General features: G+C 41.1%; 1 protein-coding gene across 2 annotated transcripts in view; it reads left to right on the top strand.

The window, feature by feature from the left end:
• HSD17B3 (hydroxysteroid 17-beta dehydrogenase 3) overlaps positions 1-19,371 on the top strand; it is a 50,943-nt gene extending 31,572 nt beyond the window's left edge. Inside the window, exons 6-11 of one of the 2 annotated variants that reach the window (XM_081523071.1) lie at positions 77-112; positions 3,080-3,114; positions 4,215-4,296; positions 4,832-4,897; positions 8,073-8,222; positions 18,587-19,371. In XM_081523071.1, the coding sequence (XP_081379197.1) occupies positions 77-112; positions 3,080-3,114; positions 4,215-4,296; positions 4,832-4,897; positions 8,073-8,222; positions 18,587-18,697 (480 nt within the window). In that variant the 3' untranslated portion in view covers positions 18,698-19,371. The remainder of the gene's footprint in view (positions 1-76; positions 113-3,079; positions 3,115-4,214; positions 4,297-4,831; positions 4,898-8,072; positions 8,223-18,586) is intronic. The other variant, XM_081523079.1, reaches the window with a different exon arrangement.
• The last annotated feature ends 595 nt before the right edge of the window (positions 19,372-19,966 follow it).

Below are 19,966 nucleotides of genomic sequence, written 5' to 3'. Positions count from 1 at the left end.
TCTTTAGCACTGAATATTTCTCAAGAGAATTTCTCAAATGATCCAGCTAAATCATGATTGTGATTATTTATTACAGAGCCTCATCCACTGTAACATCACCTCAGTTGTGAAGGTATGTGGTCAATGTATGTGCTCAATGCATTAAAATATAGTAGCTGTTGGAATTTGGCAACTCAGGAGAACTGGCCCCTTCCTTGTAAATGTAGAATTCTTTAAAATTGAACTGTACTTGATTGAAAGACAATGTAGTAGCCTTTTAATTGTCTTATTCTTTTTTCATCAAGAAAATACAGTGGATTCACTCTCCCTAGCATCTGAATCTTATTTCTGCATTCAGTTTTGTCATATGTCAGAACATATGAGGCCTGATGATGATGAAACTTATTCGGGATTCCAAAGCAACTTATAAAAATTAGTACCTTCTTCTGAATTTAGTCTTTGTAAATAGAAGTAAGCTCACTCTGTTTGGAAAAAGGACAGAGACTGTGGTTTGAATTTTATAGACTTTTGTTGTTAAAAAAAAATTTGTTGAATTGAAGTTCAAGTGCATATGTATTCTGATTCCAGATCAGTTACTAGTTAAGTAGACAGCATTTGGCATGCTATTTAGCTCCCTTGAACTTCATATTCTTCATCTGCTATTAATGTATTGAAGATTTAACTAAATGGTATGTCAAGTGCCATTCAACACTCAGGTCCTTTTATTAGAATTTACTGCATAAGCATTTAGAGGCATGACTACCACAAAGCTATCCTATGCTGTACCTTTGTGTGAATAAAAAAAAAAGATAGAAAATTTGTCTGGGCAGACAGTATGGAGAAAGGTGCTGCCTGAGAGTGGACATATCTGGATGCTTGATGAGTAGATGATGCTTTTGTGTGAAAACAATGTTTCCTTTACCTCTGAATAATGAAAGCCATCTAAATGGCTTGATTGAACCCTGGACTTTTAGCCCACACTCACTCCCACAGCTGGGCATCTTGTTTGGGATACAAAATTCCCAACTGTGCATGGAAGCCCTCATAGCTGCTCTGGATGGTTCAGTGAAACATCGGCAATGAATCAGGTGTGACTGGTTTCATGAAACTGGGACCCTTGTTGGAGAGCGGTGGGAAGCGCAGTTTCATCTTCACAACATGCACTGGCAGCAGAAGACTGCTTTCCAGAGGATAGGGCGGTAGATGCTGAGCAGACCAAAAAAATGTGTATGTATATATATATATTTTCAGGTGGATGAGGTTAAGCTGACAAAAATTATTTTCACCATTGGTTTGTTTGTTTGTTTTGGTAAATATACATTCTTTTCATGCTGAGCAATCAATGGCTTTTTAAAATCCCCAGCCCATATAACCGAAAGTTTTATATGTCCTGCTGTTGTCTGCAGCCTTACCACTAAAACCTTCCCATTAATGTATACATTGATCTTTTAGTCTTGGTCCATTTGGTCACAGGGTTTCCCAAATGTATTTGACAACCTTCTGACTCTTTTAGCAGAAAAATGCTTTGATTTTCTAAAAAAAATATTTCATACATTGGTAGACACTAACTTCTTAAGTAACAAAGAAAACAAATAGAAGGTTAGCTTCTAAGTATGTCATGCCCAAGATGGCCATGCTGGTTGGAAACATGACTCAGTTCAGTTCACTTCAGTTGCTCAGTTGTGTCCAACTCTTCATGACCCCATGGACTGCAGCATGCCAGGCCTCCCTACCCATCACCAACTCCCAGAGTTTACTCAAACTCATGTCCATCGAGTTGGTGATGCCATCCAACCATCTCATCCTCTGTTGTCCCCTTCTCCTCCCACCGTTGATCTTTCCCAGCATCAGGGTCTTTTCCAATGAGTCAGTTCTTTGCATCAGGTGGCCAAAGTACTGGAGCTTCAGCTTCAGCATCAGTCCTTCCAATGAATATTCAGGACTGATTTCCTTAAGGATGGACTGGTTGGGTCTCCTTGCAGTCCAAGGGACTCTCAAGAGTCTTCTTCAACACCACAGTTCAAAAGCATAAATTCTTCAGTGCTCATCTTTCTTTATAATCCAATTCTCATATCCATATGTGACTACTGGAAAAACCATAGCTTTGACTAGACGGACCTTTGTTGGCAAAGTAATGTCTCTGCTTTCTAATATGCTGTCTAGGTTGGTTATAACTTTTCTTCCAATGAGCAAGCATCTTTTAATTTCATGGCTGCAGTCACCATCTGCAGTGATTTTGGAGCCCCAAAAGATAAAGTCTGTCACTGTTTCCATTGTTTTCCCATCTATTTGCCATGGAGTGATGAGACCAGATCCATGATCTTAGTTTTCTGAATGTTGACTATTATCATTTCATTATTCCAAAGGAACCATCTGGAAACACTAGAGTTCTCTATCAAGGGCAAAATTGGAGAATTAGTTTGGGGGCAAAGGGAAGGAAGGATAAGAGACTAAATACTGGAAACTTTGAGACAGGGACTCACAAAGTCCAGTGTTGTCTCTCTAATAGGGATCATTCACCCAATCAGGCTTTTGGGAGACTTTGAGAAATGCTGTCCAACAGTGCTCCACCAGACCAGCATGTATCTAGGGAGCTATTTCATAGACCACATGCAGGCTAACACGGCTGCTGTTGAATTGAAGAGATGTCCTTCTTTATCTCGTACCTTGTATGTGAGATGGACACTTGTTAGGTTTCCTGATGGTCCCCTAATTCTGACTCCTGTGTTTTATAATGGCCAACCTACTTTTACCTCTCTGCCAGAATGAAAGGTATCTGGGAGCCTCAGTGTTGGTCCCATAGCCATAAGCCAATTCCATAGCTTTTCACTCCATTTTCCACAAAGACTTCAATTTTAGGAAGAAGAAACTAGAGGCCTCTGAACTGTTTGCTATTTGTTTAGGATGCCTTCTATAGGTTCCAGCAGACACTATTGTTGCCAAAATTGCCTCCAATGAGTGTCAGCAGATTTTCAAGGCCATTTGAGAAGCTGAGGTTCTTTCTCCAGTTTCTTCCAGCACCTATTTCCCAGATTCCCACTGCCCATTTGCTACTTTGTTTCTTCAAAGGTCAGGGCTTAACTTTGGCCTTCTCTTATAGATGACACAGCTGATTCTGAAACACATGAAATCAAGGTAAGTTCTTTCCTTGAGAAAGCTTGGAGCAGCCTGTGCTGCCTGGCCTGTCAGTCAGCTGACTTGGGGATCAGGGGGACAGAGTTCATCTGCTGCTGCTTTAACAAATGATAAAACTGTGGTGAAAGGACATGGTGATTATGGTTGAAAGCCTAACTTTCTGGACCAGGCCAGCTTTGCAAACAGATAAGCATATTTGAAGGTCAAATGTAGCATATGCTGGAGGGAGGAAGAGAACAGCAATTCCAGCAGACCTTGTATTAAAAAAAAAAAACAACTAATTCACAATGAAGGTAAAAGAAACTTCAGAAGTTGGCCTGAGACCATTATGCATTTCAACTGTTGTCAGAATGAATACTTCAACTTAGGGGTAAAAATCACTATCCCATCAGTGTCTCTATATATTCTACATTTTAAATCACCCTAGGTACAATGCCCATTTGGGAACTGGTTTTTCTCAGGTGGTATTCATTAAAGCAAATGGTTGATAGTTTTATCTTCCCTAGAGAAAAGAAGGGGCTTGGCCCTGGTATTCAAATTTGAAGTTTCTTGGTTTTTCTGGATTGAATCCATCTATTAGGGAAGGGTTAAGGGTACTGAATTTCCAAAGGGTAAGAACCTCAGAGACTTGTGTAGGAGTGCCTGTGTAAGCTGATGATGGACTGTCAAATTCCACCTAGGACAGGATTCTACATAGGACATCTGTCCTGTTGTGGGTCATTTTTATGAGTCAGAAGGGACTTTGAGCTCATGTGGTCACACTTGAGAGAGAAGGCTCCCTTTCCCCTTGGGTCTTGTCTGAGCTGAGTTGGTTCTCTGCATTTTCATGGGGGATCTTTGCTGTAGCTGAGCCCCTGTTTCCTGTCACCAGCCCTTTGAGGTCAACTGGCTACCAGCTGACATCACTGTATGGTAGCATTGTTCATGATGGAGGTAAAGTTGGACTCACAGTTCTTGGAAGCAAAATGCTTAGCACACACACACAGAAACCTAGAGAGGTTGGAAGTTTCCTCCTGTTCACATGAGTCCCTTTATTTTCTCCCTTCTCAATGTGTAATCAAGTATCAAAGTAACTGAAACTTTGCTTCATTGCCTATTAGGCAGAAAGGTCTCATCTTGAACATATCTTCTGGGGTGGCCCTCTTTCCCTGGCCTCTGTACTCCACCTATTCAGCTTCCAAGGTGAGTGACAGATGTAGTCCAAGTCTCTTTCTCCTTCTTTGCCTTGGTTTTCCCATTTAGCACTTTCCTTCAGATCATCTGGCAAGCTGATAGGCAGATTTGCCTAGAGGCACTCTTCTAGGTACAGGGAGCTAGTCCAACAGTATCTGGGTGCAAATTTGAAAAAGATGTGCCCCTGGGTTGATGAAGCCTTGCAGTAGCACAGCCAGGCAGTGCAGCCCCCTTCGAATTCCAGCCCCCTTTCACTTCCTTGCCTGGGAGCAGGTGCACTCTTCATGCCAGCAAGTAACATTGTATTGATAGTTTCTTTCCATCCCAGAGACCTCCCTGGGTCTGGCATCTACACGTGGTGGCCCTAAGTAGGTATTTATTACAAAGTGTATATTCTTGCTCTTTGAGGAAGCTCTTCCCAGACCAGGAAATGAAGTTCTAACTAACTCCCATCAAGGCGAGCTCCCTTGGTGTCCTTTGAAATCTGAGCAAGTTGGCTCCGAGAGAGAATCAAGTCCTTAGGTGTTTCTTCTTCTTGTTCCAGGCTTTTGTATGCACATTTTCCAAGGCACTGCAAGCAGAATATAAGGAGAACGGAATCATCATCCAGGTGAGGTCAACAGTACTGAGTCCTTGGGAATGGGAACTCTGGACCCCATGGAGCCAGGGCCATTCCTTCCGGCAGGATGGGCTGAGCATGTGTGACTGGGAGAGAGGGTCTGTATGACACCACGTGGGTTCCTGTGATCCTTGAGGTGGCAGCGGGGCCACCATGGGTCTGCCCCCATGATGCTGCCCTCATCTGTGCCCTGAGTGCCGGAGAAGGAAATGGGGTGGGGTGCGTGAGTGCTCAGAAACGCTTGCTGCCTGATGCTGCCATCAGGACAGAAATTAGGATCTTGTCTAACCATCCTTTACTCTCTGACCTAGATCCGGAAGATAGGCTCATGTGGGAGGAACTATGTGTGTGGAACAAGCAAAAGAAAACCGGGTACTTGGTCTATGTTGAAAGAGGGGAGAGAGTGCTGTGTTTGGTTGCTGTTCATCTGTGATGGGCCACAGGGATTCCCACACTCTGGTTCTTGAGCAGTTGGGGAAGAGGTGCTCTGCTTTCTCTTTCTCCTACAGGGACAGCACAGTCATGGAGTTGACCTTGTTTGAACTGTAAACAGAGTTGGATCATCACCGCTGTCTTTAGCTTGAACAATATGCCATGTGCTTTCTTTGGCAACACAGTTAACTCTTAAGTGGTTTCTGGAACCTGGAACAAACAGTTTAGAGAGGTTTTTGTTAATTGTTTGCAGAGAAGTTTGATGACACACTGTTATATATGAATAGGGCTTCCCATGTAACTCAGTCCGTAAAGAATCTGCCTGCAATGCAGCAGACCTGAGTTCAGTTCCTGGGTTGGGAAGATCCCCTGGAGAAGGAAATGGCAACCCATTCCAGTATTCTTGCCTGGAGAATCCCATGGACAGAGGAGCCTGGCAGGCTGCAGTCCATGGGGTCACAAGAGTTGGACACCACTTAGCAACTAAATCACCACCGTTATATATGAAAAAGGCACAATCACAGTTATATTTTTAAAATTAGCGCTGTATATACTGATTTTCAATCAAAACACTCAGGTGGCCATTCCTATGAATTAACCAGCTATAGGATGAAGCTTATTCAATAGGCAGGTGTGAGTTAATAGTAGGAACTGTGTAAATAAAAGCATCTTCCCAGTTATAGTGAGTACAATCCCATTCTCAGCCTTGCTGAACTGAAGTCTTACTTATCAAAGATTTTTCCCTTCTATCCATTCTCCAGCTCCTAGCCGAGGACAGATTCCTTTTGCAACAGTGTTACTCTGCATAAGCTAATTTTGCTGCAGTAAAATATAATTCCTAAAAGTTCATTAATTTAAAACCACAAAGATTTATTTCTCATTCATGCTACATATTCACTGTGAACTGTCAGAGGGGATTAGTTCATTGTAGTGACACAGGTACCCAGGCTGATGGAGCAGCCTCCATCTTGAATATTGTCAATTGACATGTCAAAGAAAAAGTGATACAAGTTCAAGAGAACTTCCTTTGATAATTAAGGGCTCTGGATCAGACAGGTCACCTGTCACTTTTACTCATACTCATTGGTTAGATCTGATTACATGGACCCAGGAAGTGCAATTCTATCATGTGTTTGGAAGAAAGAAGAACTAGAAATATTTGGTGAACATTGCTAATGATTACCAGAGCCACTTGCTTCCTAGCCATGTGACAGTCTCAGCATCATCTTGAGCTTGTAACTGTGGGCCAGAAATACTGTAGCTGCTAAGTCAGTGGGTTCTGTGGAGCAGAAAATGTGGGGGAGGTGGGGTAGAAGAAGGGAGCTCCTTCTCTCATGCAGAAGCCTTGGAGCTGCTACAAGTCCTGGAAAAGACTGTGATGTTTTGAAAACTAACTGTCTCTCCAAACACACATGCAATTGGTACTCAATGAATATTTGTAAAATTCCTGAGGAAGTGTGCACTGTACACTCGGGTTTGATTTTCAAATCCCAGTGCTGCCATTTATCCTCTGAGTGATTTTGAACAGCCTGCTTAAACTCTCTGAGCTTGTCTCCCCATCAGGAAAAAGGGGTTTATAATAGCTGCTTACTTCTCTGGGTTACTGTGAAGATCTAGTGAATAAGTAATTATGCAAATTTTTACCAATATTTATTGAGCCCTTGTTTTGTACAGAAAGGTGTTTTGTCAACCAAAACTCACTGTGGGAATGGAAACACTTTTTATTATTTCCCTATCTGAAAACCGGCTTTGCAAATGCATACTTTTTGTATTTCTCCAGCAGTACACTTAAGAGATCTTTGGAAGAAAAATATTATACAAATTAATAACTGTGTCAATTTCCTGGAGAACAAATTGAATTGAATTGACTGACACACATTGGATTCAACTGTGAAACAATGTAATTTTAAGTGTGATTAGAAAAAAAAGTGATGTGATAAAAATTTCAAAAGTAATGTGAAGAAAAAGAAAACAAACATGGATATTTGTTTCCTAAAGACGCCAAGGTCTCTATGTCAGGCGATAAAGTAAGAAACCCCGTCATGAAACCTCATGCCAGGCCACAGGTGGTGAGACCACCGGTGAAAACATGGTGGGTTTTTCAGAGTCCAGTGTGCTGTTGTTGGTTTTTCTTACCAGAATAGGAAAGATTATGAGGTATGTGCCATTCCTGGCTCCTAACTGAAGTGTGAAAGTGGGAATCTAAAGTACTTGAAAGTGCTCCAACTTTGGTCACATGTGTTAGAAATAAACTTATGTAATATCCTGTCAGATAAAACATAGGACATCCAGTTAAATTTGAATTTCAGGTGACAGATAATATTTTGAGAATAAGTATATCCCATCAATACATGATATATAATTAAACTAAAAATTTTTCCATTGTTTGTCTGAACTTCAAGTGTAACTGGATGTCCTGCATTTTCACTTTCCAAGTGGGGGAACTGGGTTCTAAGAGCTCATGTTCTCACGCACACTGTGTGTACTTGAACCATCTGGTGTAGTGTGACTAAGGCCTCATCCGGGGTTGGTTGCTAAGTTAGGCCAGAAACCAACCTTTCTGATCTCAGCTCTGTGCTGGTTCTACACCTGTAACTATTCTATTATCATATATTGTCCTGAGACTTTTTAAGGGAAGAACAGAGTTCGAACATGAAGGGATGGTAACATGGGTGTTAATTTCTCAGAGCTGGGCAGATTGCTCCTGTGTCATGGTTTGCATTTCCTGTTGTAGGTGTTGACCCCATATGCTATTTCAACTCCGATGACAAAGCATCTAAATACCAACATGATAACCAAGACTGCTGATGAGTTTGTTAAAGAATCACTGAATTATGTCACGATTGGAGATGAAACCTGTGGCTGCCTCACCCATGAAATCTTGGTAATTGATAACTTCTTTCTCAAAGCAAGGGAGGACAGACATGCAGGTGGCCCCCATAGGGATTAGTTAGCTTCTCCTTGATGTTGGAGTTTTCAGTAGTTCTCTGTCACACAAGGGTAGTGATGCCAGAGGTATGCTGCTGAGGGTAATCCAGCCCGTGAAAAGGCATATTTAGCAAGGGCAAGGAGAACCTGGAGGGCTAGATGTCCAGCTATAGATGACTCCGAAGTTGGCATATCTCATGCTTGGCTGCCTTACCTCTCCTCTCAGAAAGTAAAGTGATTCCCAGAGGTTTGTGAAGGTCAGACCAAAACACAAGGTGCTTCCCTGTAGGGCTGTCTATGTTCTTGGCCTTCTGTGCCAGTAAATGTTTAACTTTCCAGGAAAAATCAGAAAAACAAAACTCCTTGATTTGTAGCATTTACTGATTACCATGATTGATGTGAAGCTACCAGTGTATTGTCACTGCACATGAATTCAGGAGGAAGCTCACAATTGGCTTTCATGAGCAAGTACAAGATGGTTCCTGTACACTATGGACTCCATCAAATATGGAAATAAAGTCTGAAGTATGTGGCATGAGGAGTTCTGGCCATCCCTGGGCTGTTTTTAGAAAAAAAAAAAAACAACATGAAACAAAGGTAGAGGAGTTGCACACTAGTACTGAAAACAAACAAACAGTGCCAGGTAGTTCTGTTTCCAGCATCACCAAAGAATTTTAGCCAGATATTTACTTTTCATTCATATATCAACTTTCTCCTCTACCTCATATGCTTTTCTACTGTGGGAATTCAGTTCAGTTCAGTCGCTCAGTCATGTCCGACTCTTTGCGACCCCATGGACTGCAGCAAGCCAGGCCTCCCTGTCCATCACCAAGTCCCAGAGCTTACACAAACTCATGTCCATCGAGTCTGTGATGCCATCCAACCACTTCATCTTCTGTCGTTCCCTTCTCCTCCTGCTGTGGGAATTATCTCTTTCTTTCTCTCTCTGATGCTAGAGGGATTCATAGGGCAGGGCACTGATTCCTTCCAAAGCATTCGGCTATCTCCTGGGCCTCAGTACTGAGGCTGTGGCAAGAGATAGTGAATGTCTTAGCTGATTACTTGATACTTTTACTGTAGAATGTCAACAACGTGTAGAATCACCATTTGAACTCACATTGCAAAGTAGACAACCAGAAAGAATGTAAGATCTTTATTGCCAATTGCTGATCTGGTTTTTCTTCAGACCACTGCTTTCTGCATGGCACGAAAACAAATTAGTGGAATGTCTAATGAATTTTAACTTAGTTTGATCTGATAATCTAAACTGTGCATTTAGGAAATATGCTGCCCATTATTCAGAGAAAAATGCTCAGTCTTGCTGGAGTGTCCCTTCTTCCTGCCTCTCTAAGATGACACTGGGGAAAGAGTACCTATGATCTCCAACTGGTCCTTAAGTGTGTGTGGCTGGTGTCCCCTCATCTACCTGATGATCGCTCACCTTGCTGGTTTATGTCTGTGGGGGTGAGGGGGTGACTCTTTCTGTCCTTTGGGTTAGCTACTGATGGCTGCAGATCCTTGAATCTCTGCTACCTCCTTCATCCCGCCAGAGGCCAGCTGTCCATCTGCAGCTTTGGTTAACAGAGGCTCTTTGGCTTTCTACTCTGCATCAGCACCAATGTGAACTGAGAGGTGCTAGAAAATCAAATCTCAGCACCTACCTTGCTAAGCTGAGATAATGTTCTATGGCTGCACTCCAGAAGAGTGGAGACAATAAATCCTCCTTGGCCACCCTTATTTATCACATTTCCCTATCGTTCACCCCAGGCCCCCAGCCCTCCAGCCTAAGCCCAGAGGACAAACATATCAGAGAACACACATCTGGCTATGCCTCGCTCTTTCTCTCTTCTACTTCCCACCATCTCCAGGACTTTTTATATGCTTTCCCACTGTCACATCCTGTCCATCCCAGAGGGATTTAGCTAGCTCCAGTGGGTAAGACATCCTCTCCATCCCTTAGGAGAACTCTGTACTTGCAGTCATCCAGGATATTGACGTTTTAAATGGAATTAATTAGCATTTAGAAAATGTTTTCTTGAAACAATAGCATGGCTTGCAAGACATACATCTACAATTCTAGATGTCAAAAGTTGAATTTTTTAAAAAATTTCATTTTGATTTCTTATGTAACAAATTCTAATCTCTACTGGCAAACAGATGCCAAAAACAGAAGAAAAAAGTCTGTGCCTGGTGAGGCAAAAGAGAAAACAAGGAATACACATAAATCATTAAAACCGTTAAAACCAATTTTGAATATGCCAAGGTGTAGAAAGATCATTGAATCTAAAGTTATGGGTAATCAAATAAAATCAACCAGCAGACAAGCAAGTCTTCCACTTCAAAGAGGTGAGGTCAACACAGGATGCTGTCTACCCCCAAGGAGTTTTGGGGCAACAACTGAGGTGGGACTGGAGCCTCTACCTAAGAATCCATGTGGAACTTGGGGCTTCATAGTTATCTCGTTTAATCCTCCTAAACATCTTGTGAGACAGGACATTGGCTCCCCTTTTACAACTGAGGAAACTGAAGCTCAGAGCTGGATCAGATCAAATGAAGCTCAGATGGATCCAATGGCCTAAGAGCACCTGGCTTGTAACGGTAAAGCAAGAGTTTAAGCCCACTTTTGCCTGATGCCAAACATTCCCTTGTCCCTTCTACATGGTGCCTGCAGGTTGGGAGAAGGAAGATAAAGATGGGGATGGGAGAGGGGGCTTTTTAGAACATTTTCTTGGAGCCTGAGATTTCCATTTATTTTATCTATGGCGATGGTAACCCACTCCAGTGTTCTTGCCTGGAGAATCCCAGCGACGGGGGAGCCTGGTGGGCTGCCATCTATGGCGTCGCACAGAGTCAGACACAACTGAAGCGACTTAGCAGCAGCAGCAGCAGGAGTTTTTTTGGGAGAAGGAAATGGCAACCCACTCCAGTATTCTTGCCTAGAGAACCCTGTGGACAGAGGAGCCTGGTGGGCTGCTGTTCATAGGGTCACACAGAGTTGGACACGACTGAAGTGACTTAGCATAGCATGGCTGACTTCAGTAATCCAGAACATTTAGTTCAAGACAAGGCTAATGATGTATATCTATGGATGGTTCATGTATGACAGAAACCAACACAATATTGTAAATCAGTTATCCTCTGGTTAAAAATAAATTAATTAATAAAAAACCCAAAGTTAATGGTTTTGTTGTGAAATAAAAAAGTTCTGGCTGGGAGAAAAATGAAGTTTTTGAAGAAGTTGCGTTGATTCATAGAATCGGCCAGTGGAAGAAGAGTTCTACTTTGGTTCAACAACAGAAGTTCAACTAGAGGAAAACTTGAACCTTGTAGGGAGGATTCCTGTTTCTTCAGGCAGCGTAAGCCTTCTGATTTTTGCACTCCTCTGAGGTATCACAAAACAGGAAACTAAAAATGGTTTCTGGGATGTTTTGTAGGTCGATTGAGAAATGTTGGATTAACAGGATGACACTGTGGATGAAATAGTTGCTTCTACCTAGACCTGTCTTAGAGGACACAAATGTAATTTGAGGTCAAGAACCTTCCAAGACCTGTGCCTCTTGACTGATATGTATGTAAATAGGCATCTGTGCCTCAACTTGTGGCTTCCTCCCTTTTTCAAAGTAAATATTGCATGACAATAATTTACGCCTTGCTATGACTGATTCTGGAGAAGGAAATGGCAACCCATTCCAGTATTCTTGCCTAGAGAATCCTGTGGACGGAGGAGCCTGGTGGGCTGCTATCCATAGAGTCGCACAGAGTTGGACACGGCTGAAGTAACTTAGCTTGCATGCATGCATTGGAGAAGGAAATGGCAGCGCACTCGAGTATTCTTGCCTGTAGAATCCCGGGGACAGAGGAGCCTGGTGGGCTGCCGTCTATGGGGTCGCACAGAGTCGGACACGACTGAAGTGACTTAGCAGCATGACTGATTCATTAACTCTTTAAATGAATTTTTTTCCTTCCAGTTTTATTGAGATTTAATTGACACACAGCATTCTATAGATTTACAGTGTACATCATAATGATTTGACTTATATGAAATGATTAGCACAACAAGTTTAGTGACCATTCATCATCTCATACAGATACAAAATTAAAGAAATAAATTTTTTTGTTTAATGAGAACTCTTAGGATTTACTCTCTTAACAACTTTCATGGATATAATACAACATCTATCATGTTGTACATTATATCCCTGGTACTTTCTTATCTTTTAAGTGGAAGTATGTACCTTTTGACTACCTTCATTCACATATCATATCCTCATCTTTGGTAACTGCAAATCTGATTTCTTTTTCTATGTGTTTGTTTGTTTTTAAAGAATAATTGACTTACAATTTTATATTAGTTCTTGTTACACAACATAGTGATTAGATATTTCTATAAATTTTAAAGTTATCACCATAAGTCTCTCACTACAGAAAGACATTGTATAATTATTGGCCATATTTCCCACCCTGTCCATTTCGTGCCTGTGACACATTTGTTTTATAAGTCTGTGCTTCTTGATCTCCCTCATCTATTTTTCTCCTCCCACCAACCTCCCTTCTGGCAACCACTTGTTTGTTCTTTGGATCTATGTTTCTGTTTTGTTATGTTTGTTTATTTGTTTCATTTTTTAGATTCCACATATAAAAGAAATCATAGAGTATTTGTCTTCCTATCTGACTTATTTTGCTTAGCATAATACCCTTTAGGTGCATCTGTGTTGCCACAAATGGTAAAATTTTATTACTTTTATGGCTGAGTAAATTATATATATAAATTATTACATACACTAATTATTGATATATAAATTATTGCATCATATATATTATATATATATATCACATCTTCTTTATCCATACATCTACTAATGGGCACTTAGGTTGCTACCATATTTTAGCTACTGCAAATGATACTGCAATGAACATAAAGGTGCATATATTTTTCAAATTAGTGTTTTCATTTTCTTCAGATAGCTATCCAAGAATGAAATGGCTGGATGCTCTAGTAGTCTATTGTTAATATTTTAAGAATTCTTCATACTGTTTTCCATCATATCTGAGGGTTCCCTTTCCTCATATCCTCATCAGTACTTGCTATTTGTTGTCTTTTTGACAATAGTCATTCTGACAGGTGTGAAGTTCCATCTTATTGTGATTTTGATTTGCATTTCTCTGATGATTGGTGATGTTGAGCATCTTTTCATGTGCTTGTTGGATATCTATATGTCCTCTTTGGGAAAATGCCTATTCAAATCCTTTGCCCATTTTTTCTTTTTAAATTAATTTTAAATTGGAGTATAGTTGATTTAAAATGTTGTGTTAGTTTCTCCTGTACAACAAAGTCAGTCAGTTATACGTACATATATCCACTCTTTTAAAGATTCTTTTCCCATATAGGTCATTACAGAGTATTGAATAGAATTCCCCATACTATTCAGTAGGGTCTTATTAGTTGTATATTCTATACATAGTAGTGTATCTATGTCAATCTCAATCCCCTAACTCTTCCTTACCCCCTGCCCCTGCTTTCCCCCCTGGTAACCACAGATTTATTTTCTACATCATCTGTGACTCAACTTCTGTTTTGTAAATAGGTTCATCTGTATCATTTCTTTGGAGTCCGCATACAAGCGATATTATATGGTATTTATCTTTCTCTAACTTCACTCAGTATGATAATCTCTAGGTCCATCCATATCACTGCAAATGGCATTATTTCATTCTTTTTTATGGCCAAGTAACATCTCATTGTATATATGCACCACATCTTCTTTATCCATTCTTCTGTTGATGAACATTTAGGTTGCTTCCATTTCCTGGCTTCTGCCCATTTTTTACCCCACTCCAGTACTCTTGTCTGGAAAATCCCATGGACGGAGGAGCCTGGCAGGCTTCAGTCCATGGGGTCGCTAAGAGTCGGACACGACTGAGCGACTTCACTTTCACTTTTCACTTTCGTGCATTGGAGAAGGAAATGGCAACCCACTCCGGTGTTCTTGCCTGGAGAATCCCAGGGACGGCGGAGCCTGGTGGGCTGCCGTCTATGGGGTCGCACAGAGTCGGCCACGACTGAAGTGACTTAGCAGCAGCCCATTTTTTTAAAATAATATTTATCTATTTTTAATTGATTGATTGGTTTACAATACTGGTTTGATTTCTGTCATACATCAACATGAATTAACCATATGTGTACATATGTCCCCTCCCTCTTGAATCTCCTCCCACAGGTTGGTTTTTTTTTTATGTTGAGTTTTATGTGATCTTTGTGTACTTTGGATCTCAACCCTTATTGAACAAATCTTTTGCAAATATTTTCTCCCATTCAGTAGGTGACCTTTTTGTTTTGTTGATAGTTTCCTTAGCTGTGCAAAAGCTTTTTAGTTTGATATAGTTTCATTTGTTTGTTTTTGTTTTTGTTTCCTTACCTGAGGAGATATATGCAAAAATATTAGTAAGACTGATGTCAAAGAGCGTATTTCCTATATTTTCTCCTAGAAATTTTATAGTTTCAGGTCTTATGTTTAAGTCTTTAATCCACATTGAATTTAATTTTGTGCATGGTGTGAGAAAGTAGTCCAGTATGATTCTTTTGCATGTAGCAGTCCAGTTTTCCCAATCCCTTTTATTGAAGAGGGTGTCTTTTTACTCTTGTATATTATTGTCTCCTTTGTTATAGATTTATTGCCCATGTAAATGTCAGTTCAATTCTCAGTTCTCTATTCTTTTCCACTGATCTGTCTGTTTTTGTGACAGTACCATACTGTTTTGATTATAGTAGTATAGTTTGTATAGTATAGCTTGAAATTAGGTAGCATGATACATAACTTTGTTCTTTCTCAAAGTTGTTTTGGCTATTCTTTTGTAGTTCCTTTCTAAGTTTTTTCCTGCTTTCCTTTAATTTGATGACAATTGTTAATGTTATTTTTGGGTTCCTTTTTCTTTTGTGTGTGCATATATCTATTATAGGTTTTTGGTTTGTGGTTGCCATGAGGTTTATATATAGCTATCAAGGCCTGGTGTGCAGCAGTCCATGAGGTCACAAAGAGTTGGACACAAATGGGCGACTGAACAACATATATACATGATTGTTTTAAGTTAATGATTTCTTAAGTTTAAACACATTTTAACAACTCTGCATTTTTACCCCCTGCCCCTCCATATTTACTTTTTTGACATTATAATTTGTATCTTTTTGTTTTGTTTATACCTTGACTACTTATTGTGGATATAGATGATTTTACTATTACTTTTTTCTTTTAACTTTCCTCCTAGATTTATATGTGGTTGATTTACTACCTTTACTGACTCTTTGGCTATACTGATGAGATTTTTTTATTTAGTACTTTTTGTATTTCTACTTGTGGTCTTGTCTTTTCTAGGGAAGAAGTTCCTTTAATATTTCTTGTAAAGCTGATTTCATGGCACTAATTCTTTAAGCTTTTGCTTGTTTGTAAAACCTTTGCTCTCACCTTCAAATCTGAATGAAAATCTTGCCAGGTAGAGCATTTTTCATTGTAGGTTTTTTACTTTCATTGTTTTCAATACACATGCCGCTCTCTTCTGGCCTGCAGTTTCTGATGAAAAGCTAGCTGATAGCCATTTGGGAATTCCCCTCTATGTAACTTGTTGCTTTTCTTCTTCTGCTTTTAATATTCTCTCTTTGTCTTTAATTGTTACTATTTTTAATACAATGTGTCCTGATGTGGTCCTCTTTGTGCTGATCGTGGCTGGGATTCTCTGTGCTTTCTGGACCTGGATTTCTGTCTTCTTTCCCAGATTAGGGAAGTTTTTAGCTGTTATGTCTTCAAATATCTTCTCTTTATGTTTTCTCTTTTTTAAGAAAAAAAAAACAAAACCCTTTAACTTCTCACTCTGTTCATCTTTCACCATTCTGCTCCTGAATTCTTTGAGCATCTTTCTGATTGTTACCTTGAACTTGATCAAATAGATTACTTAACTCCACTTCACTGAATTCTTTTTTCTGGTGTTTTATCTGGTTCCTTCATTTGGAACATATTCCTCTGTTGCCTTATTTTGCCTAATTTCCTGTTTTCATTTCTATGTATCTGGTGGATTGGTTAAACTCCCCTATCTTGAAGAAGTGGCCTTTTGTAGGAAATGTCCTGTGTATCCTAGAAGTATACTCTCCTCTGCTCAACCAAGCTATGTATTCTAGGAGTGCCCCCATGTGGACTGTGCAAGCTCTTCTGTTCTGGTGGGCTGATTACCGTGGGTGGTCTGATAAGCTTGGCTGGCTTCCAGTTCTGTCTTTTGCAGAGGCCGCTGGCGGGTGGGTCTGGGTTGTTAGGAGCCAGGTGGGAACTCCAGGAGGGTCCTCGGGCTAATGCTGGCTCACTGGTGTGTGCAGTCAGACTTCAGGGTGGCTGATTGCAGGGCTTGGCATCCTGGATCTAGTGTAGGTCTACTTGTGGGTGGGGCTGGTTCTTCACATGGCTGGCTGCTGAGTCTGGGGTGTTCCAAAGCTGTAAGCGGGGTCTGATTCCAAGGCAGCTGTGAGTCCCAAGGTGTCTCAGAGCTGATGTTATCCTACTGGTGGGTGGACTGGGTCTTGACATTTTAGGTTGTGGGAATGTTGCATTCTTGGAACTAGTGTCCATCTGCTGGTAGGTAAGACTGGGTTCAGGGGCTAGTGACAGCCCATTGGTGGGCAGAACCAGGTCTTGGGTTCTCTGGCTGAAGGGCCTGTGGGGCTTGGAACTGGTGTTTGCCTGCTGGTGTTCAAGACTAGGACCCAGAGTGTCCTGGAGCTAGTGACAGCCCACTAGTGAGTGGAACTGAGTCCCAGGGTCTCTGGCTGCAGGCCCTGGGAGTCCTGGAGTTGGTATTGGCTTGCTAGTGGGCAGGTTTGACAGCTGACCATGGGGCCCTGAGGGTCTTAGGGCCAGTGCCAATACACTGGTGGTTGGGGCTGGATCCTGGGGAAGCTAGGTGTTCAGGAAGGTGTCCTAAGATAGCCAGTCTACTGGTGGGTGGGGCCACATTCTGACACTAAAAAGCTAGTCGGAGGATTCCAAAATGGTGCTTACCAGCATCAGTGTCCTTGTGGTAGAATGAGCTCTCCAAGTGGCTGCCCAAGGGTCTATGTCTCCAGAGTGAGCTCTAGTTGTCTCCTGCCTTTTTGGGAGGCTCTCTAAGATCAACAGGTGGGTCTGACCCAGGCTCTTTTCAAATTACTGCTTCTGCCCTGGTTCCCAGAGTGTGTGAGATTTTGTGTACACTCTTTAAAAGTAGGGGTTTCCTGGTGGCTCAGTCGGTAAAGAATCCGCCAGCAATGTGGGAGACCTGGGTTCAATCCCTGGGTTGGGACGATCCCCTGGAGAAAGGCATGGCAACCTATTCCAGTATTCTTGCCTGGAGAATCCCCATGGATAGAGGAGCCTGGCAGGCTATAGTCCATGGAGTCACAAAGAGTCAGACATGACTGAGTGATTAAGCACACAGCACTTTAAAAGTGAAGTCTCTATTCCCTAACACCTTCTGGCTTTACTGAAAGTAAGCCTGCTGACCTTCAAAACTAAACATTCTGTGGCCTCATCTTCCTGACACAGGACCCTTGGGCTAGGGAGCCCAGTGTGGGGCTCAGACACATACTCCTTAGGGAAAACCTCTGCACTTGTAATTATCTTCCCATTTGTGGGTCTCCTACCCAGGGGAAAGGGCCTTGACTATACCACATTCCACCCCTTTTACTCATCTCTTTGTGGTTCCCTCTTTCTATCTTTAGTTGTAGGAGATTTTTTCTGCTAGATTTCAAGTCTCTGTCATTAATAGTTGTTCTGTAAATAGCTGTAATTTTGGTGTGCTTGTGAGAGGAGAGGGACTCAGCATCTTCCTACTCCACCATCTTGGCCATTCTCCTGTTCGTTAACTCTTTCATGCATTCAGGTATACCACTGTGCCTCAGCATTGTGTCAGGTGATGGAAAGCATTTCTGATTCTTTCCTGGAATCTCATTTTAGTAGAACCTTGGTAGAATAAATATGAAGATACTGGGAGATCAAGGACCAAGAGAAAGGTGCTCACCAAAAGAAGGAAGATAGGGAGAGTGTTACTACGGACAGAGTTCTTTTAATTTAGAAATATATCACAACCGATCTGACAAGTGACCACTTTGGTTCCTGAGAAAGTCTCATCTGCTAAGAAAGTGTCATAAGACATTGAAACTTTAAAAACTACTTAAAAGGTTTGGTACTTAACCTCATTCATCAGATGTATATTTTTAAAGATGATGAATATAAACTGAGATGTTACATTGGATCCTCCATGCTCCTCTTCTCTCCCAGACACTCATGTTTTTGTTTATTCAAGGCTGGCATTCTGAGCCTGATCCCATCATGGGCCTTCTACAGCAGTGTGTTTCAGAAGATGCTCCTGACTCGTTACGTGGACTACCTCAAGAAGAATGCCAACATCAAATAGTGCTGGTGAACTCGTGTGCCATCCAGCATTGCTTTCTTCACCAGATTCTGCATTCATCCAGCATTGCTTTCTTCACCAGATTCTGCATTGGCCACAGAGGACCCAGGAACAGACCAGTACCTTTTACCTCCCTGAAACTGGAGGGCCCATGGCACAGATACAGCACATAAAACTCAACTTTTTTTTTGCAATTTTACTCAAGTCTGGAGATCTTTGGGAGAGCTGTGATGTAAAAACATGTGTTGTGCAATGGGGTTTTAATAGTTAGGGAAGGTAAGAGTGTCTGTATGTAATACTGGAAAATTTCTGTATGGGATTATATAATGTGAGAAGAAAGCCTCTGATTCTTTGAATATTGAAAACAATCATACCTAGTAATCTACTTTTAGAGCTATATTATAGAATGTCTGAAGTCACTAAACTTTATCAAGATTGCAGTAGTCCTTGAGTAGTCTCTGGTTCTCCAACTGGCTTCCTCAGAGACCCAGGAAACTGTCTAGGAGAATAGGTGGGGGCAATGGCTACTTCAGGACAGTTTCTGGGAACCCCTTGTTTCAACTAATGCTGCACCAGATTTATCTATTTCAATTGTATTTGGAGTTCTATGTAAGACTGTTTATAAAAATAAAAACAAAAAATGATACATTGCTAAATAAAAGTAGTTTAAAACACCATTGTTCTAGTGCAAGAGTTGATATCTACAGAAATGAGGTTTTTACAGGTCTCCAGTTCTTGGGGTGCTGTACTGGGGGTTTCAACTGTCAACATATATGGGGTGGCATGTTGGGGAATTACTCATTCAAGTCTTGAGGGAGTTGAGGGAGGAGCATGCCAGCTGGTGAGCTGGTATTGTCTGGCGTTAATGAAGGGTGCTCCCCTTAGACATTATCATGCTCCAAGCACTGACAGTGCTTGGTGGCATCTATCTTTTCTGAGATTGTCATTTGCATTTGTGGTGTGAGCAAAGATTATATGCTGCTTCTCTGGTTATAAAAGGAGTCTTGGAGATTTGGTTGGAATTTATGGTACATTTAGGTGTTTTGGAGGAAAGCAGAGGATAGAACATTTAAAACCTTGGTAAACTTAGAAAGTGAACTATAAATCTGCTCCGAGGAAAAGACTGGGAAAGTTTATTCATTTGAAAGTATAGATATCTACCTACATTTTCTCAGTTATGGGTAACAATAATAATTATAAACAGAACATTTTAATATACTGATTATTAACCTGGGGTCTTTCAGTCCTAAGCTCCACATTTTATACTCTGAT

Source organism: Giraffa tippelskirchi, chromosome 1 (genome assembly GCF_054371585.1).
Source record: "Giraffa tippelskirchi isolate mGirTip1 chromosome 1, T2T-mGirTip1v1.2.pri, whole genome shotgun sequence".
In the NCBI taxonomy this organism is placed as follows: domain Eukaryota; kingdom Metazoa; phylum Chordata; class Mammalia; order Artiodactyla; family Giraffidae; genus Giraffa; species Giraffa tippelskirchi.
Note: the sequence above shows the minus strand (reverse complement) of the source record. Positions and strands in the feature narration are given on the sequence as shown.